General features: G+C 39.6%; 1 protein-coding gene across 1 annotated transcript in view; it reads right to left on the reverse strand.

Moving 5' to 3' along the window:
• Positions 1-9,873: 9,873 nt before the first annotated feature.
• Positions 9,874-15,668, reverse strand: part of LOC131088218 (macrophage mannose receptor 1-like) — a 30,936-nt gene continuing 25,141 nt past the window's right edge. The window contains exons 25-30 of the mRNA XM_058032078.1: positions 15,384-15,549; positions 13,881-14,033; positions 12,332-12,448; positions 11,899-12,066; positions 10,755-10,790; positions 9,874-10,372 (exon numbers count right to left, since the gene is read on the reverse strand). Of these exons, the coding sequence (XP_057888061.1) occupies positions 10,173-10,372; positions 10,755-10,790; positions 11,899-12,066; positions 12,332-12,448; positions 13,881-14,033; positions 15,384-15,549 (840 nt within the window). The 3' untranslated portion in view covers positions 9,874-10,172. The remainder of the gene's footprint in view (positions 10,373-10,754; positions 10,791-11,898; positions 12,067-12,331; positions 12,449-13,880; positions 14,034-15,383; positions 15,550-15,668) is intronic.

A 15,668-nucleotide genomic window follows, 5' to 3' on the forward strand; every position in this document is an offset into this window, starting at 1 on the left:
ATCTAAGTGAGAAGGAATAACAGGCCCATGAAGGAAATCTTGCAGGAAATAAGAGCATATTTCTGAAACAAAGCGGATGTTACAAGAACAAAGCAGGGAGACAGTTTAATGTGTTTCTGTTGTTGATAGTAGTGGAAAAATATGTAATCTCTGTAAAATGATCAAAAGATATGGTAGAAGAATAGCTTGACATGAATTGACTCAGATCTAAGTCATACAATCTGGTCTCTGATTACAGAAGGCAATTATCACGCTGTTTTCTGACCTTGGAATCTATTAATCACTTGTGTTATATAAATATGTATTTGAATACAAGCAAGCTGGCATGGCCCTACATACTGGCTAAGCATCTAAACCAATGGAAAAGTACCAGTGGAATCACAGAACCATAGACTGGTTTGGGCTTGAAGGGACATAAAAGAATCATCTAGTTCCAACTGCCCCATCATGAGCACCAGATCAAGTGAAACACTCAACATCTTCAGAGTACCAAACATATGGATTTCTACTCATGTTCTGAGCTCCCACTAAAGCACTAGTATGGAAGTCCTCAGTATAGTCTCTTAGTAAACAGAGCTGGAAGTCATCCCAGATGAAGTACATATGCAGCTTTCAGTGCTACAGAAAGTGTCTTTTTTGCTTGTCAGTACAATCTATCTTCATGAATGATTCCATACAAATAAACAGGTCACATTTCAGGCTTATTTTTAAATGCTGGAAAACCATTATATAAGCAAGCATAGAACTTGAATGAGTATTTTCTGCAATAGAGTACATCTGGCAATGTCTTATTAAAACATACATTTTCTCTTCCAAGACAAAATAAAATATTGCTATTAACTGTCAGAATTCCTGACAAATGAAAGTTAGCTGAGTATTTCAGACAGTAAAGAAGCACTTTAAAGGAATCACCCCAGTGGATACATGTGAGAGAGGGAAATACATTTCATAGCTAAAGTTGCTAATTTTAGCCGTCACTAAACTTGTAGTTTAGTTTGATTTTCACAGCACTAAATTTAGTTTCCAATTTATTATGTCATAGCTCAGCAGTGGAAAAATCTTCTGCAGGTATCCATACTCAAGCTCTAGTTTTGGCCACCACAAATACATGTGAATACATGTGAATCACCAGCAAACACCATCACCACCTCCTTCTTCCAGGTGATTTAGGACACTTTGAATAGGGCATGATCTATACTCTCCATATTTATTGGATCCTTCCAGTAGAGTTGTTAGGCCTGATCTTCCAATATAAACCACATATTTACTCTTCTATAATTTAATATAGCTGTCCCCCAATTCTTTCCTAATTACTGTTTCTATCAGTCTACCTTACAGAAAATTAGATTAGCCATCTTAAAGTACTCAGGAAACACAGACCTTGTTTTAGAGACTGATGTAATATTTGTGTCTTGCTATTCCTCTGGCATTGGTAATGTTTTCAATAAGAGATTATGCAATAGAGCAAACAGCAATTTCTAGTTCTTTCAGAACAACTTTTAGGATACTTCCTAAATTTTTTTTCTTAACATATGTCAAATTTGAGGAGGATGTAATTAATGTTAGAGTGACCTTCACCCAGTACAACACTTACAGGGCCTTGTGTTCTTAGGATGGATTAGCCTTCTGCTGTGAGCTTTTGCTACAAAAAGGAGAGATGGACATGCACATGTGCTGTCTACATGACTACCCACTCATACAAAAAACATTGTGCAGATAACTGAATATTCTTGCTTCATTTGAAGTCTCTCAATCTGTTGTAGTCAATACCATCTTAGCAAACAGTTTAAAGAGTCAACAAAACCAGAAGTACTGTTTGCAATTACACTGATGCTCTCTGATGTGTCAAAGCCATATTGCTTCTAATTGCAACTCCATTTCACTTCCTCAGAAATCTGTAAAGAAATAAATGTACCTCATTAAAGTCTGAAAAAAAGCCCATAAAAACAACACAATGGACATTTACTGAAAGACAATAAATGGACATTTACAGAAAGACAAGTGATGCAGTCAGCAAAATATCTTCATCCTGACATTATGACAAAAACATTGGAAATAAAAGTGACCATATTTATATCCCCAAGAGGGGCAAGTCTGGTGTGTAAACAAGTTTCTGAAATTGAGCCAGGAGAATTCCTGTCAGTTCTGTATCTCTAATGATAATAAGCTAATGTTCTTTGCATTTCTGTAGACTTTTCAATTTTAAGATTTAAAAGCAATTACCTGATCTTGATAATGCTTCTATGAGACAAACACACATTATGCCTTTATTAGCAAGGGAGATGGAGGCACACAGTTTTTCATTTGCCATGTAATAAGCTGATAACCAGAACCACCAGTGAATCACTCACACATCCCCTCTGCTTGTTGCTAATATTGTTTAAACTGACCCTAATGTCATGTATGATGACAAATGCCTACCTGGAACGCTGCTGTGATGGTCCTACAAGACTTGTGAGAAGGGAGGGAAAAAAGGTAGAAACAAAAGAGAAACTGAGGAAAATTACCATTATTTTACTAGTTCTGCTTCACTTACAGGTCAAACATAAGGAAAAAAATTATACATACAACCTTGAGCTATAAAAACAGACAATATTAGAAAAAAATTATACATACAACCCTGAGCTGTAAAAACAGACAATATTAGCTGGAGAGAGAAGACCAGGTCATTATCTCATTCGTCAGCTAAAAAATCAACGATGGCTCTGAAGCCGCTCCCTCTCATCCCCAGGGCAGCCCATTCCCCTGGGCCCAGGCCGAGCCTCCCAGGGCCTCACGCGTCCGCTGGGACCAGCCCGCGGGACGGGGCTGCGCGCCCGTGCTGGGCACATCGCGGGCACCGCGAGCTCGGGGATCCGGGCCTGCCGAGTAAAACTGCTCCGGCCGAGGCTCAGCCGCTGCCCTTGGCCCCGGGCACGGCGACAACCGCGGGGCAGCCCGGCGCCCCGGGCCCGGCCAGCGCTGCGGCTCCGGGCAGCGGCAACAAGCGCGGGGGGAGCCCGGCGCCCCGGGCCCGGCCAGCGCGCGGGCTCGCTCGCTAGATGGCGCCCCTGCCCCGGCCCTCATCTGCCCTGCCCTACCATGTCCTCCTCTGCCATGCTCTCCCCTCCTCTGCCCTGCCCTACGCTGTACCCTTCTACCATGCTCTCCCCTCCTCTGCCCTGCTCTCCTCTACCCTCTCTTCCGCCCCCCTCCCCTCCCTTCTTCTACCCTGCCCTCCGCTCCGCTGCCCTCCACTCCTCTACCCTGACCTCCTCTGCCCTTCCAGCCGCTCCCCTGCCCTGCCCTCCCCTCCCGTACCCGCCTCAGCGCCATTCCCGGCTCCGTGTCGGACTCGGAGCCCCGCACAGCCCCGTTTGTTCCCGCAGCTCCCACAGGCGGCAGGGGAGCCTTGCAGTGCTTGAGGGCAGCGGGGCCGCTGCTGGCGGAGCGGGCAAGGCGGGTGTGAGGTGCGGGCCTTGCAGCCCCCGCCGGGATGATCCCCGCGTCGGGAAGGCTGCGGGACTTGGAGCCCGGGGCTTAATGAAAAGGAGGGAAGAGAGAGGGTTCAGTCTCCCCTCGCTTAGAGGCGCTGTTCCTTTGTGAGGCTTGGCCGAACCGGACGCCGGCGTGGCTACCTGGGCAGAGGGAGGGGATGGCCAAGCTACCGAATCACCGCAGGGTGGGGTTGGAAGAGAAATCGCACAGTCCAGCCCCTGGCACCGAGTGAGGCTGTGAATATCTCCCAGCCTGGAGACCCCACAAGCCCGCAGTGCCAGCCGGTGTCAGACTGACTTGGAGGCACCCACCAAACCTGAGTTCTTACATTGTTCACAAGACACACTCTCCAGTGGTCATTCCTCAGCCCAATAACCAGAGCAATGAGAGGCGTCTAGAAGTACTCCAGGATGGAGAAGATCCTTCTTCACTTGCTTTGCAGTTCCAGGAGGAAACAATAAAAGCTTATTTGTCAGCTGGTCTTCGATGGAGCCCCGTCCTCAGTGCTTAGGTCAGGGAATATTGGGATGCCAGAGCCAATTGTCATCTGAATGTCAGTGTAGGAAAAAATTTCTCCATTGTGCCTGGAATATACCTAGAAATACCTGGAACCTGACTCAGACAAAGTCCAGAATAATGTAAACCATTCAATTTCTCTTTTATTAAAAAAGGGATCAAGTAATGAAGTTGAACAATTTTCTCTGAATATGTAGCAAAGTTATAAAAAAGAAATTACGAAGTTAGGAACAGCTGGGAATTGCAGAAACCCACTAGTGAGTGGACAAAAGTAATGTTAAGTTAGAAAAAAATGTCTTGTTTGGTTGTGCTTGAGTGCTAAATGAACATAAACTGTATCATATCGCAAATTTCAAATACTTTCTCAACCATAAAATTTGCAAAATACTCTTAAATGTTTAATGAACATACTGAGATTGTTACATGAAGACCTTACATTTAAATATCTTTCCAAATGTGTCTTCTAAACTTGTATATGGTAGATGGAAACTTTGGGAAATGGAGTGAGTATTCTCTTAGAGAATCCTACAACTATATGACAAATTAGGTAACAGCAGTCACCAGTCCGCTTTCCTTGATGTAAAAAGAGATACTGAAAAGCTGTGGTGTAACACTTTGATCTCCTTCTAACATTTCAGTTTTGAACTTAATACTAAAATCACAGCAGGGAAAGAAAATTAGGGGGAGAAGAGAGGTGCTTGTTAAGAGGATGGTTCAGAGCTATGCCAGGAAAAGTTCAGACTGGACATGAAAGGAAATAACCCAGTTATTGGTGGTAATCATCACTGGATGTAACTGGAAGCAGTTGGCTGCTAAAAGATACCTTGGATGTATTTTGGAGGGTGAAAAGTCAGAAACCAGTGTTCCTTTGAAAATGTTTTTAAAAATATTTGTTGAGACAAAATTTATGAAAATAGCAAGGTTTGGTAAAGAGAATAAATTGGGGAAAAGGAGAAGAATGTAGCAATAAATTAATGTCATAGAATCCTAGAATGGGATGGGGTGGTCCATGACTTTCTGGGCACCCTGTTTCAGTGTCTCAGCACACTCAGTCAAGGATTTCTTCTTAACATCTAATTTAAACCTTTCCTTTTTATGTTTAAAGTCATTCTCCCTTGTCCTATCTCTACATGATCTTGTAAAAAGTCCTTCTCCAGCTCTCTTGTAGCCTCCTTTAACCAAGGTGCTCTAAGTCTCCCTGGAGCCTTCTCTTCTGCAGGCTGAACAGCCCCATCTCTCTCAGCCTATCATCATAGCAGAGGTGTTCCAGCCCCCTCATCATCCTGGGGGCTCCTCTGGACTTGGTTCAGCAGGTCCATGTCCTTGCTGTGCCAGTGACCCCAGAGCTGGATGCAGCACTCCAGGTGGGGTCCCACTGGAGAGGAATAGAGGGGGAGAATCACCTCCCTCGCTCTGCTGCTTACACTTCTGCCACAGCCCAGGACGTGTTTGGCCTTCTGGATTGCAAGGGCAAATGGCCAGCTCATGGCCAGCTTCTTATCCACCACCCTCAAGTCCTTCTCAGTAGGGCTGCTCTCAGTCCATTCTCTACCCACCTGTGTCTGTGCATTTGTGCAAACAATTTGAAAATTATTTGTCAATACAGGTCAAGTAATGAGCCATTTCTGATCACTTTTTGCCAGTGGAACATGGCATCATTTGAAACCATTAGCTGTATAATTCAGAAATATTTCCTACATTGCATAAGAACAGGGTTGGGTAGAGTGGCTGAGATATACAAATATTAATAGGTAATGATATTTAAATGCTAGTTAAGATTTATCTATGATATTATGTACCTATGCCATATGACTTATCTATGGTATTGTGAACAGAACTGGGGCTTACAGAAATTAAAAATAAATTCTGTCCAGATTTAGCTGAACAAAAAATTAAACAATTCTTGGTAAACAGCAATTATCAGCTTAGTGTCAAGATCATGGCTTCAGAAAGAAATAAATGGGAGAAATGTAAACAGAATATAGCCAAAGCAGGTGCAGTGATTCTATGGCAGTCTGTGCAGAATAGGAGAGGGAGCTTTTAGCAGCAGCACTCTGTATGGGACTGAGCAGTACTTTTATGCTCAGTTTTTCTACTCTCTGTATCAGTGGTGGAGACAGAAGTGGCAGAGCCCTCATTTCTGATGCTCAGCACAACTTAACCTTCCCAAGGGTTCACTGGTGTGAACACATCAGTACCTGCCTGGGGAAACAGTTTGGTGTGCATTAAACACAGAGATTGTATCAAGATTATAAGCACACACACTTCACTGATTTTTCACCTATTCTGGCACTAGATTAGGAAATGTTTATGGAGGTACCAAGGCAGATTCTTCCCTTGGAAGTTTATTTATAATTTTGTAGGAACTTCTGTCTGTGTTCTTAACATTTGCTAAAGAAATGCTACCAGCTCAGTCTCTATTCTGAATTAGTATGGAAAATAAAATCAACAGAATTTTTTTAGTTTGACAGATGCTTTGTTTCCAAGAGTAATGATTTTCAAGCCAGGGGAAAAAAAAATCTACAAGGAATTGTTTTGATAGAAGTTTTCTGAATAGCCTGGAGCAATTGATGATGAATATAATCAACTAAAATCTATTAGTGTGTTTTGTACAAAATTGCATAAGATATCAGTTAAGAAGTGGATTCTGCAGAACTCATTTACTGTGAGATAATTGTTTTAGGCTTTGTGTCAGAGAGAGTCTAGAGTTCTCTTCACTCTCTAGACCAGATCAAGTAATTGCACTGTAATGTATCCATCCTTCTGTGCCGACCACAGCGCTGACCTTGGGTGAGTGGTGCAGTGAGATATGGCTGCATTTTAGACATCTACATTTTGTGAGATTAATTCCATCACCTTCAGGCTCCTTAGATAGCTGAGCCTATGTATGAAAGAGATTATGTTGTCATTGCAAGTGGTAATGATTAAAACAGGGGAAAATTGGGCACCATTTATTTACGAAAATGAGAAGAAAAATCTCACATCACACACATTAGTATGAAACACATCAGTGCTGAGGTGTCTTCTCCACTCTGAATTTACTTTAAACAGCAGCATTCACAGTAGGCAATTTTTTTTCGTATTCCCAGCACTGAACTGACAGGACAGTGATTTTAAATATACAGGACGTTTTAGAAAGAAAAGAGAAACATGTAAACAACATCAGAATCCCAAGCAGAAACACTGGGATTTGGGATTAAGCATAGTAAGGCCTGAGAGCCTTCTTTGTTTTGTGGAGTTTAACCAAGTGCACCAGCCCTCTTCTGTGTCTGAGCAGTGTGTGAGGTGTGTGGGCAATGTCTTAATCATATCCACTCTCAGGTTCAAATGACAGATGCAGAAGAGTCTGTGCTCATATGCATTGGTCCCTTCCCCAGTGGCTGCTCAGTTCTTTGAGAGACCATAGGCTGAATGATGTGTCCTTGCTCTGGCACTGCTGTCCCACGCTGCAAACAGCAGCTAATGATGACAGTGGCTGCCAGGTGTGAGCAGATCTGGTCAGGGCTAAGGCTCTCAGCTCCTGGCCACAGGTGTGAGCACCACTGCACTGGCTCACTGTGTATTCATTTAGTTTCACTGCTGTTCTCACTACAATACTCTCTGTCTTTCTGTAGGAGGCATTTTGGATCAGGCTCTGGTCTCTCAGTACTTTGCAGGGGGATCAGCAACATGTGATCCTGTCCAGTTTTTGTTCAGTCATGATGATCAGTCCAACTATAGAGTAGCTGGACAGAAAAATATACACATATCAAAATATTTTCATGTGATAACACATAGAGCTGGTATGCAGAGCAGCCTGACTGTCGAGCTCTCCAAGCTTCCTGTGTGGTGGTGCCAGGCTTCTTCTCTGAAGGTCCCAGAATTAGCAGGTGCTCCCAGTTGCTGAATTTGGTCACCAGAAGACTTCTGTCACAAACTCCCAATTTTTATAGTTAACTTACAAATACCTTTAAAAAAATCAGTGTTTTTGATTATATGTTTCCTTCTTTTCTTTTCGGAAAGGTAACTTTAATTTATAAGATTCACTTAGCTGGGCATAAATACAGTAGGATCAGCAGCATGTACTGTTTGCAGACATAGACCAGGAAAAGTGCTTGCCTTACTAACTCATCCAAAGGGCAAGCAGAACCCTGTATTCCCAGATATCTGTAGTACATACCAGGAAACCCTTTTATCTCTAGTCACCTCCGTGGGAAGCAGGTGTTGTTTTTCTCATTTGCAGAGTTTTGTGCAAAGCTCTCACAGCTATTTCCTATTTCCTCCTGAAAATGGCAATGACTTTCTTTATTGTAAGGAGCATTACAAGACTTATTATAGTAACTTAAGGGACTGTTGTCTCTGAAGGCTGTTATCTCTGGGCTTTACAGTGTTCAAATGACATAAATTGTAAAATAGACTCTTGGTTTATTTAATTTTTCATTATATTTTAAATAACCTATGGATGGGAGTTTTCTGTTTGGGTTTTTCTGGTGGTTTGGTTCGGTTTGTTTTTAACCAGATATTTTATGTACGACATTACTTGGTTAAGTAAGAAAAGGAAAGCCACATATTCTGTGAATATCTTTCTGTTTCTGTGATTGGTGAGAGTTCTTCACCAGCTTAACCAAAGATGAAGAATAATGTGTGGAATAATGTGTGTCCATCCAGCAAAGGAGTGCTCAGGAAAATTGAACTCTCAAGAGGAAATGTTACCAGAGGTGACCCATGTTTCAAGATAGCCCTTGTTAAAATATCTGAAAGAAATATTCCTAGAGGAAGGGGGAACTTCCATTATAAGTAACTATCAATAATATTTTTAATTAGAGGCCTTTATTGCTTGACAGATATCTGAAGAAATGTAAATAGTAGAGGTAATTCAAATATGTTCTCAAGCTGCTCAGGCATGGACACAGAAGTCCTGCTGCAGAAATTCCTATTCCACTTATTCCAGGTATTTTCTTCCCTTGCAGAAATTTTTAGTGTGGCCACATCTTTTTGTCAGTCAGAGACCATAAGTATGGTGGAGTGAGTGAGAAGTTCTGTCAGAGGGGCCAAAGAAGGAATCTGTTGCCCAATACATTCATTTGGTAGAAGCTCCTCTGCTCTAGTCCTGCTCCTCCCTCAGTGTTAGTGCCACATGCCCTCTTGTGGCTTGGGGAAAGGTGTTTCCATTCCTCAGGAGGGGTGATGCGTGTCTTCAATGTGCAGAATGATAAACTGCAGAATGATAAACTGCCCCCTGAGGCAAACCCTGCTACTGTGTGAACATATGGAAGAAAAGCTGAGAAGGGTCTAGGCAGCACCTTGTCAAACAAAATCACAACAAAGAAGAAGGAATGTATTTTCGAAAAGTATATCTCTGCACCGAAGAATTACAGAAAGCACGATAAGACAGCCATTTATTATACATGCTTGGATTTTTAAAGGAGTAGCTCTGTATGCTAAAAGAATCATTACTGAAATAAAACCCAATGGAAAGATCATCTCTTTTTCTATCTTTAATATTAATTTGAACTGCCAAAAAATAGAGGTATTTGCAGAATACTAGAGTAGTGCAAGGCAGTAGGAAATGGCATAATTCAAAACTCCCGACTGGAGGTTAGATTAAATGAGCCTCTTCAAGTTTTTTACAATTTTCTGTCTTTTTTTTTGTAAACAAATAGTACTTAATGCACAGATGCAGGTATCATAACAGATTTTACATGAATGAAAAGATAGTATCTTAAACTATGAAGCTGAAAACCTGAAATGAACAGTATTTCATAGGTTGGACTTGATGATCTCAAAGGTCTTTTCCAGCCTAGTTAATTCTGTGATTCCCATCATAGTCTAGATACCACTGAAGTAACACACAGGGAAAAATAATTTAAAGTAATGAGAAATGTTTCGCCTGTGTGTAAAAATGGATAATTTCTACACTAAGCTAAATAAAGTAATTTTCACATCATAAATATCTGTCAGATTTTCCCCATAACACCTCTGGAGCCATCTTTTCAGCCATGCCCATTTGTATGAAAAACACATATAGATTCCCCAGACTAAACAACTCTGTAACACTTTGGAAGGAATTTTGAAAGATGTATGTGTATTTGAGAAGAAAGGAAACTATTGTCTGGGTAGGAAAACACAAAGCTGGGGTAAGTTTTCACTGATTTATAGCCTGGTTTCTGGTAGTTGGATCACATGGGCATTTGGTCAGACTACATGTCTGAATGTGTGTTTTTTACTTGAATATCCACAGTTGCTTCTGATCCACTCATTCTGGTTGAAATATGTGGCAGGTTTTGTCTTTTCCTCCTCAAGCAGAAATAAATTACACTTCCAGCTCCAGCTATAGAAAGGGCTAAAAGAACGAACAGCCAAATGATGCCAGCAGAAAGTACTTTCTCCATTTTCTCTTCTGTAAGGATATGCAATGGAAAAAAGGTTAAAATATTTCAGAATTTAGCAATAAATGAGAATTCTGTAACAAGAAAGCAAAAAAAAAAAATCAATGTGCATGTAGATTTCCAGTTCAACATGTGCTTTGTTTTTTTTTTTATGAATACCAAACAAAATAGAATTGAATCTGATCAAAGCCCAATATTAAAAATATAAACATAAAAGTAAATCAATGTTTACTTCAGGATAACTTCTATATCCTATATTGAGATACAGAGTAAAACTTTATGGATTTTTTGTTTTTAAACACTGTCAAAACAAATACTGTGAAACTATGTAATTCTATTCCTGTTTTATTTTAGCATGCTCTTATTATTCTACTTAAAAGTCTGTATGCTTACCTGTATTTTCTGTTGACATTTCTTTCTTTTCAGGAGCTTTTGAAAGGAAAAAAAAATGTTTATTCTGAATGCTTACAAAAAAAAAAAAAAAAAAAAAGGCATTTCAAAGTTCCTAAGTACCAGTGTTTCTGACAATTCCCCCTGAATTCATGTGTTGGTGACAGTCACTCTTCCAGAGGGATGGAACTAAGCATGTGTAAAACTCTAGTAGGTTGATTTGGTCTTTCATCCTAAGAGCATCTGATTTCCTTAGTCATGATACCCAAAACAGCATGTAGAGACAGACTTCTGTTATTTCAAAAAGTGTTTTCAAATATGTTTATTTCTGAGAATCTCCCCACAGTATCCTTAGTTATTTTAAGGTATTTCCTGAAAAGAGGTCTTGAGTGTTAGCAATGCATCATGAGCATTTTACCTGAGCTGAAAAGACTTTTCTATTGTTGTAGCCCCTTCTGTCAGAGACAACTATTCCATGTGGATGTAGTTCCTATGATAGTTGCTCTTCCTGAACTTAGCAGGTAATACAAAGGTGAACAGAAATACGAAGTTTAACCAAACAAAATGTCCATGTTCTGTACTACTTTGATTTAATCTCAGTTGGTAAACTAACTAATGCATTTTCTTACAGATGATAATTTTTCTATCAGGATGCTATCAGTATTTTATTAAACATGATTCTGTGATACTGTAGATAAAGAGTGCCACAAGAATGTTTGCCATGCAATTCCCATGCAAATTTTTGCCATGCAAAATCCATCAGATCAGTGGTCAGTAAGGAAAGGAATCACCAATTCCAGCATTTCTACAAGACAGTTTGCATTGCACTCATCAGAACAAGATTTTGTTTGAGAATACATTCAGCTGAAATTAGACAAAGTGTTGCTTTTGAGCTTAGCTTTCACCTAAACTCAGGGGCCTGAAGTATTTGCGATGGCTGCACAGTGCTGATGGTGGTTTTAGAGGACACAGGGGAGGTGCAGCCTTCTGAGAAGGCAGTCAGAAACCATGCAGGGCTTGCCAGTATTCAGGCAGCCATTAGAGTCAATTGTTTTGCACACAGACTTTGAGTATTTTACATTTCTGTGTTGTACAATGAAAATATATTGTTAGACACTAAACTTAACATATTAGAAATGCTACTTACTTTTAACTTTTTTACAGATATATCCTTTTTTGAAAGAACAGAGGTTGGTGTTCCAGGAGCCAGACAATGCACATAGTTCTCCACAGTCTTTAAGCCTTTGGTTTGATGGTTGTCCCAGCTGCCAGTTGACAAAACCCACTGCAGATTTATCTGTCCATACCCACTGTCCTAATAATAAAAATTAACATGTATTTATATATATATACATGGATCTAGACAAATACAATGAGTTGTAAAGTAGAAAACAAAAATCTATAACACGTATAGCTAGTTAAATGTTTCAAATATAATTTTAAGCATATTTATGCATAATTTGAAATAAAATTTGTGTCATTTTTATATATATAGATGTACTTTCAAGTGTACAAAGTTGATTTCTTTTTGACATGACATGAAATTTTGTTTGATCGGGTAATGTGATGAAAGATATTACCTCTGTCATTTTTCTTTAGCCCTATCCAAAAGTTCAATGATTTTCCGTGGAGTATCTTAATGGTTTCTGACAGAAAGTTTGTTTCACTATGGTCTCCTACCGATACCAAATCAGCACCTGAAAAAATGTAAAGGAACACATCACACTGGGTCATTTTTTTAGAACTCAAGTCAATAAACACATAAAAGAAATGCAAAAGTATATAAAAGACACCAACTCTTCTATATTGTTCACTGGTCTTGTTGTGGGTATTATATCACTGTATGGTATCTTTTTTGAGCATGACTGTGTGTTGTATGGATGCAAATCTGCACAAAGATATGCATTTTCTGACATTTTCTGGACTTTTTTAGTGTTTTCTATTTTAGAGAAGAACAATTGCTCTCCTGTAATACTTTTTGGACAGGTCTGACCACAGCCCTGATTGTGGAGCTAGAAAGCTTGTGGAGCTTGCCACTACAGCTTTGTCCCTCATTGGTGGCTCATGGGCAGCAGTTTTGGCAGTGCCTGATGATAACAGGTTAGGTAGGATGTGTCAGCAGATGGAGGTTGCAGTCCAAAAGATGACCAGAGTTGATTTATAATTGTCATATGCCCTGGCATTGGAAATATACAAAGCTGTGTTGGGAGTACAAGGAAATGACCACCTTCCTGGCCTGGCCGGTGGGTAACAGGCAGGCAAAAGTGTAGGAATTTAAAACATGAAGCAGTGTCCAATTGTAACCTTTCATCCTGGTTATTAGTGTAATGTTTACTTTTTGTAGTAATTATGTGATTTATCTTTCTACAAAACCACTCCGGGAATTCTGTTGCCGTACAGCTGTAGAGCAAAATGACTTTACAAAGCTATTTTTTCTGTTTACTCAGTTATAGGTCAATGTTTTCAGATATATGAGGAAGTGCCTTTGGAAATGTATAGGATGTTTTTCATTCTTTCTCACACTGAAATATGTGTTGCATTGCACCAGTTCTCAGAAATGTGTGTTTTCCCTTCCCTGATGAAGATACTTCTCTTCTTTCCATGGGGGCAGCATGGGGCTGTCCCATAGCAGCAACTTCATGGCTGGGTGTGTTTTACTGGTTCATGAAATGCAAGCAGCTCCTCCATTTTATTTGTTGTCCAGCCACTGAGGTCCACTTAATGCCCTGTGCCCTGTAACTAACAAACACAACTATCCTATGACTTTGTGTCTCCCAGACTGCACGGCATGTGGAGTCCCTTTTGCTTGGGGAAGGGAAAGCCAGTGCTGCAGCCTGTGCCTTAGTGGGTCTGTAAAAGTGTTTATTTCCCTATCTAATTATTTTTTTTCCATAAAACTAGTAAGAATTCAATATTTTTGAGGTACTCATATTTCACCGGATATTTGAGATATGAGATGCTGCTGTCTCTGACAAAAGTTACATTTATTGTGCAAAAGCATGCTCAGAAAAGCAACCAAAAAAGCATTAAATGTGCAGTTTTACAGTAATTTGAGGGTTGCTTAGCAATATTATCCATTATTTTATTTATTTAATTACATCATCAATCTTTCTAAGACTAAACACTCACCTAGTTGGGCACATTCCTCGTGAGCTTGAGACCAAATTCTTTTCTTGGTGGCCTCAAAGTAATAGCAGTGTCCAGAGAAAGGTATCCAAGATTTGTGTCCTCTTGATTCAGGGCATTTTCCAGGAAGTTGTGGGGGTTCAGTAGGGGCCATTACTGGTAAGAGATCAGGTAGTTAAGTCCAGCTATTTTTTATAACTTGGTTTTGCCTTTGTACTAGTATGACAAAACTAATGTTAGGTTTGTAATTTTAGAGGAAATTAAGCCTGTTCTAAGTTGAGCTTGAATATGGTTCTGGCTTTCTGTTTCAGACAATTTTTTCCTTCATATTTATTTGTCAATGTGATTTGACCATATCAAAACCTTATAAAACCTGACAGTAGAAACGGTGATTATGAATGAAAGTGTTGTTATATCTAAACATAGCTTGCAGGACTTTATTAAACTGCATCCTGAATACATTCCATGGTCACTTATATGATAGGAAGATTTTGGATGGGTAGATAAATACAGATGGAATGTAAATTATATATTTTGCCAAATTACCTTTTCTTCCTGTAAGTCTACTACAGTCTGTTGCTTTCCTCTAAGGAATATTTAGCTCTCAAATGAGATTTACAGAATCATAAAGTGAAAAGAGACATTATATATGAATTTTGACGTTTTTTTGTAATATTAAAACATCTTAGAACATAATTTGTCATGTGAATTATGATTGAAGATCTTCCATGAAATTGAAAAATCCAAGAATATTGCTAAAATTTGAGTGTAGCATGCCAATATTTATGCTTATTTCCATATAAATTATACAAGACTGTGCTTTCCAAGGGGTTATTTACTTCATCTTTGTGCTCACAGGTGACATGAAGCTGATATATTGTTTTTGACAGATATTAGTCCTGTCTGTTCTTAGCAAGCTGTAGTGATGTTGATTTGCTGATGTGTCCAGAGTATTTATTAAAAACTTTTATACTGATAAAATCAGGTTTTCCTTGCTGTATTTAAGCCTGTTACCCCTTCCAACTCATATCAGACACATAGAAAAATTAAATTTCATCCTGTAAGGCTCATTTTTTAATATTTAGTATTGATAATATGATTTCTCGTAGTCTTTGATGTCTTAGTCTTTTGTCCAGCTCCAATCTTTTCTTTAAATTATTGTTACCCGGTGATCTGAAAACCCAAGTTGACTGAGAAGCTTTTCAAACTTTGGTGCCCCAAACTGGATACAGAATTTCCTATAATGCCTAATAAAAACAGAACCTATAGCAAGTGAATTACTTTTCCTAATAGGATGAATAGTTAAAAAAGTGAATGTTCAATCCTTTGGTTAGGCTTTTGGTAATTACTATGAATCAACTAAATTTTGGAAAGAATTCATGTCAATATTTAGAATTAGTTAGGTAATTCTGTCTTCCTGTATACTGGTATATTAAACAAATATTTTTCCAGTGGCTTATTGCACTATACAGCCTCTAGTCAAGATGCATGTATGGAGTTACTCACCATCTGATTTTTTACAGACAGAAAAGAATTTTTCCTCGCAAGAAGCTGTCTTCCAGGTGCCATCAGTGTCTAGGTAGACACATGCTAATGTCTGCTTTGGTTCTCCACTGGCCCACTTGCTGTAAACTAAACTCCACCTGTCAGTCCATTGATACTTGCCATTGGTCTGGAAGTAAAATCTATATGGTAATTTCTCGTTTGCTTACAGTGACACAGCTACTAACAGGATCCTCAAGAGGACTCTCACATAACCTGTGTAGAATGGTCTGCTTACTAGTGCTTCTT

This window comes from Melospiza georgiana, chromosome 1 (genome assembly GCF_028018845.1).
Source record: "Melospiza georgiana isolate bMelGeo1 chromosome 1, bMelGeo1.pri, whole genome shotgun sequence".
NCBI classification, from domain to species: domain Eukaryota; kingdom Metazoa; phylum Chordata; class Aves; order Passeriformes; family Passerellidae; genus Melospiza; species Melospiza georgiana.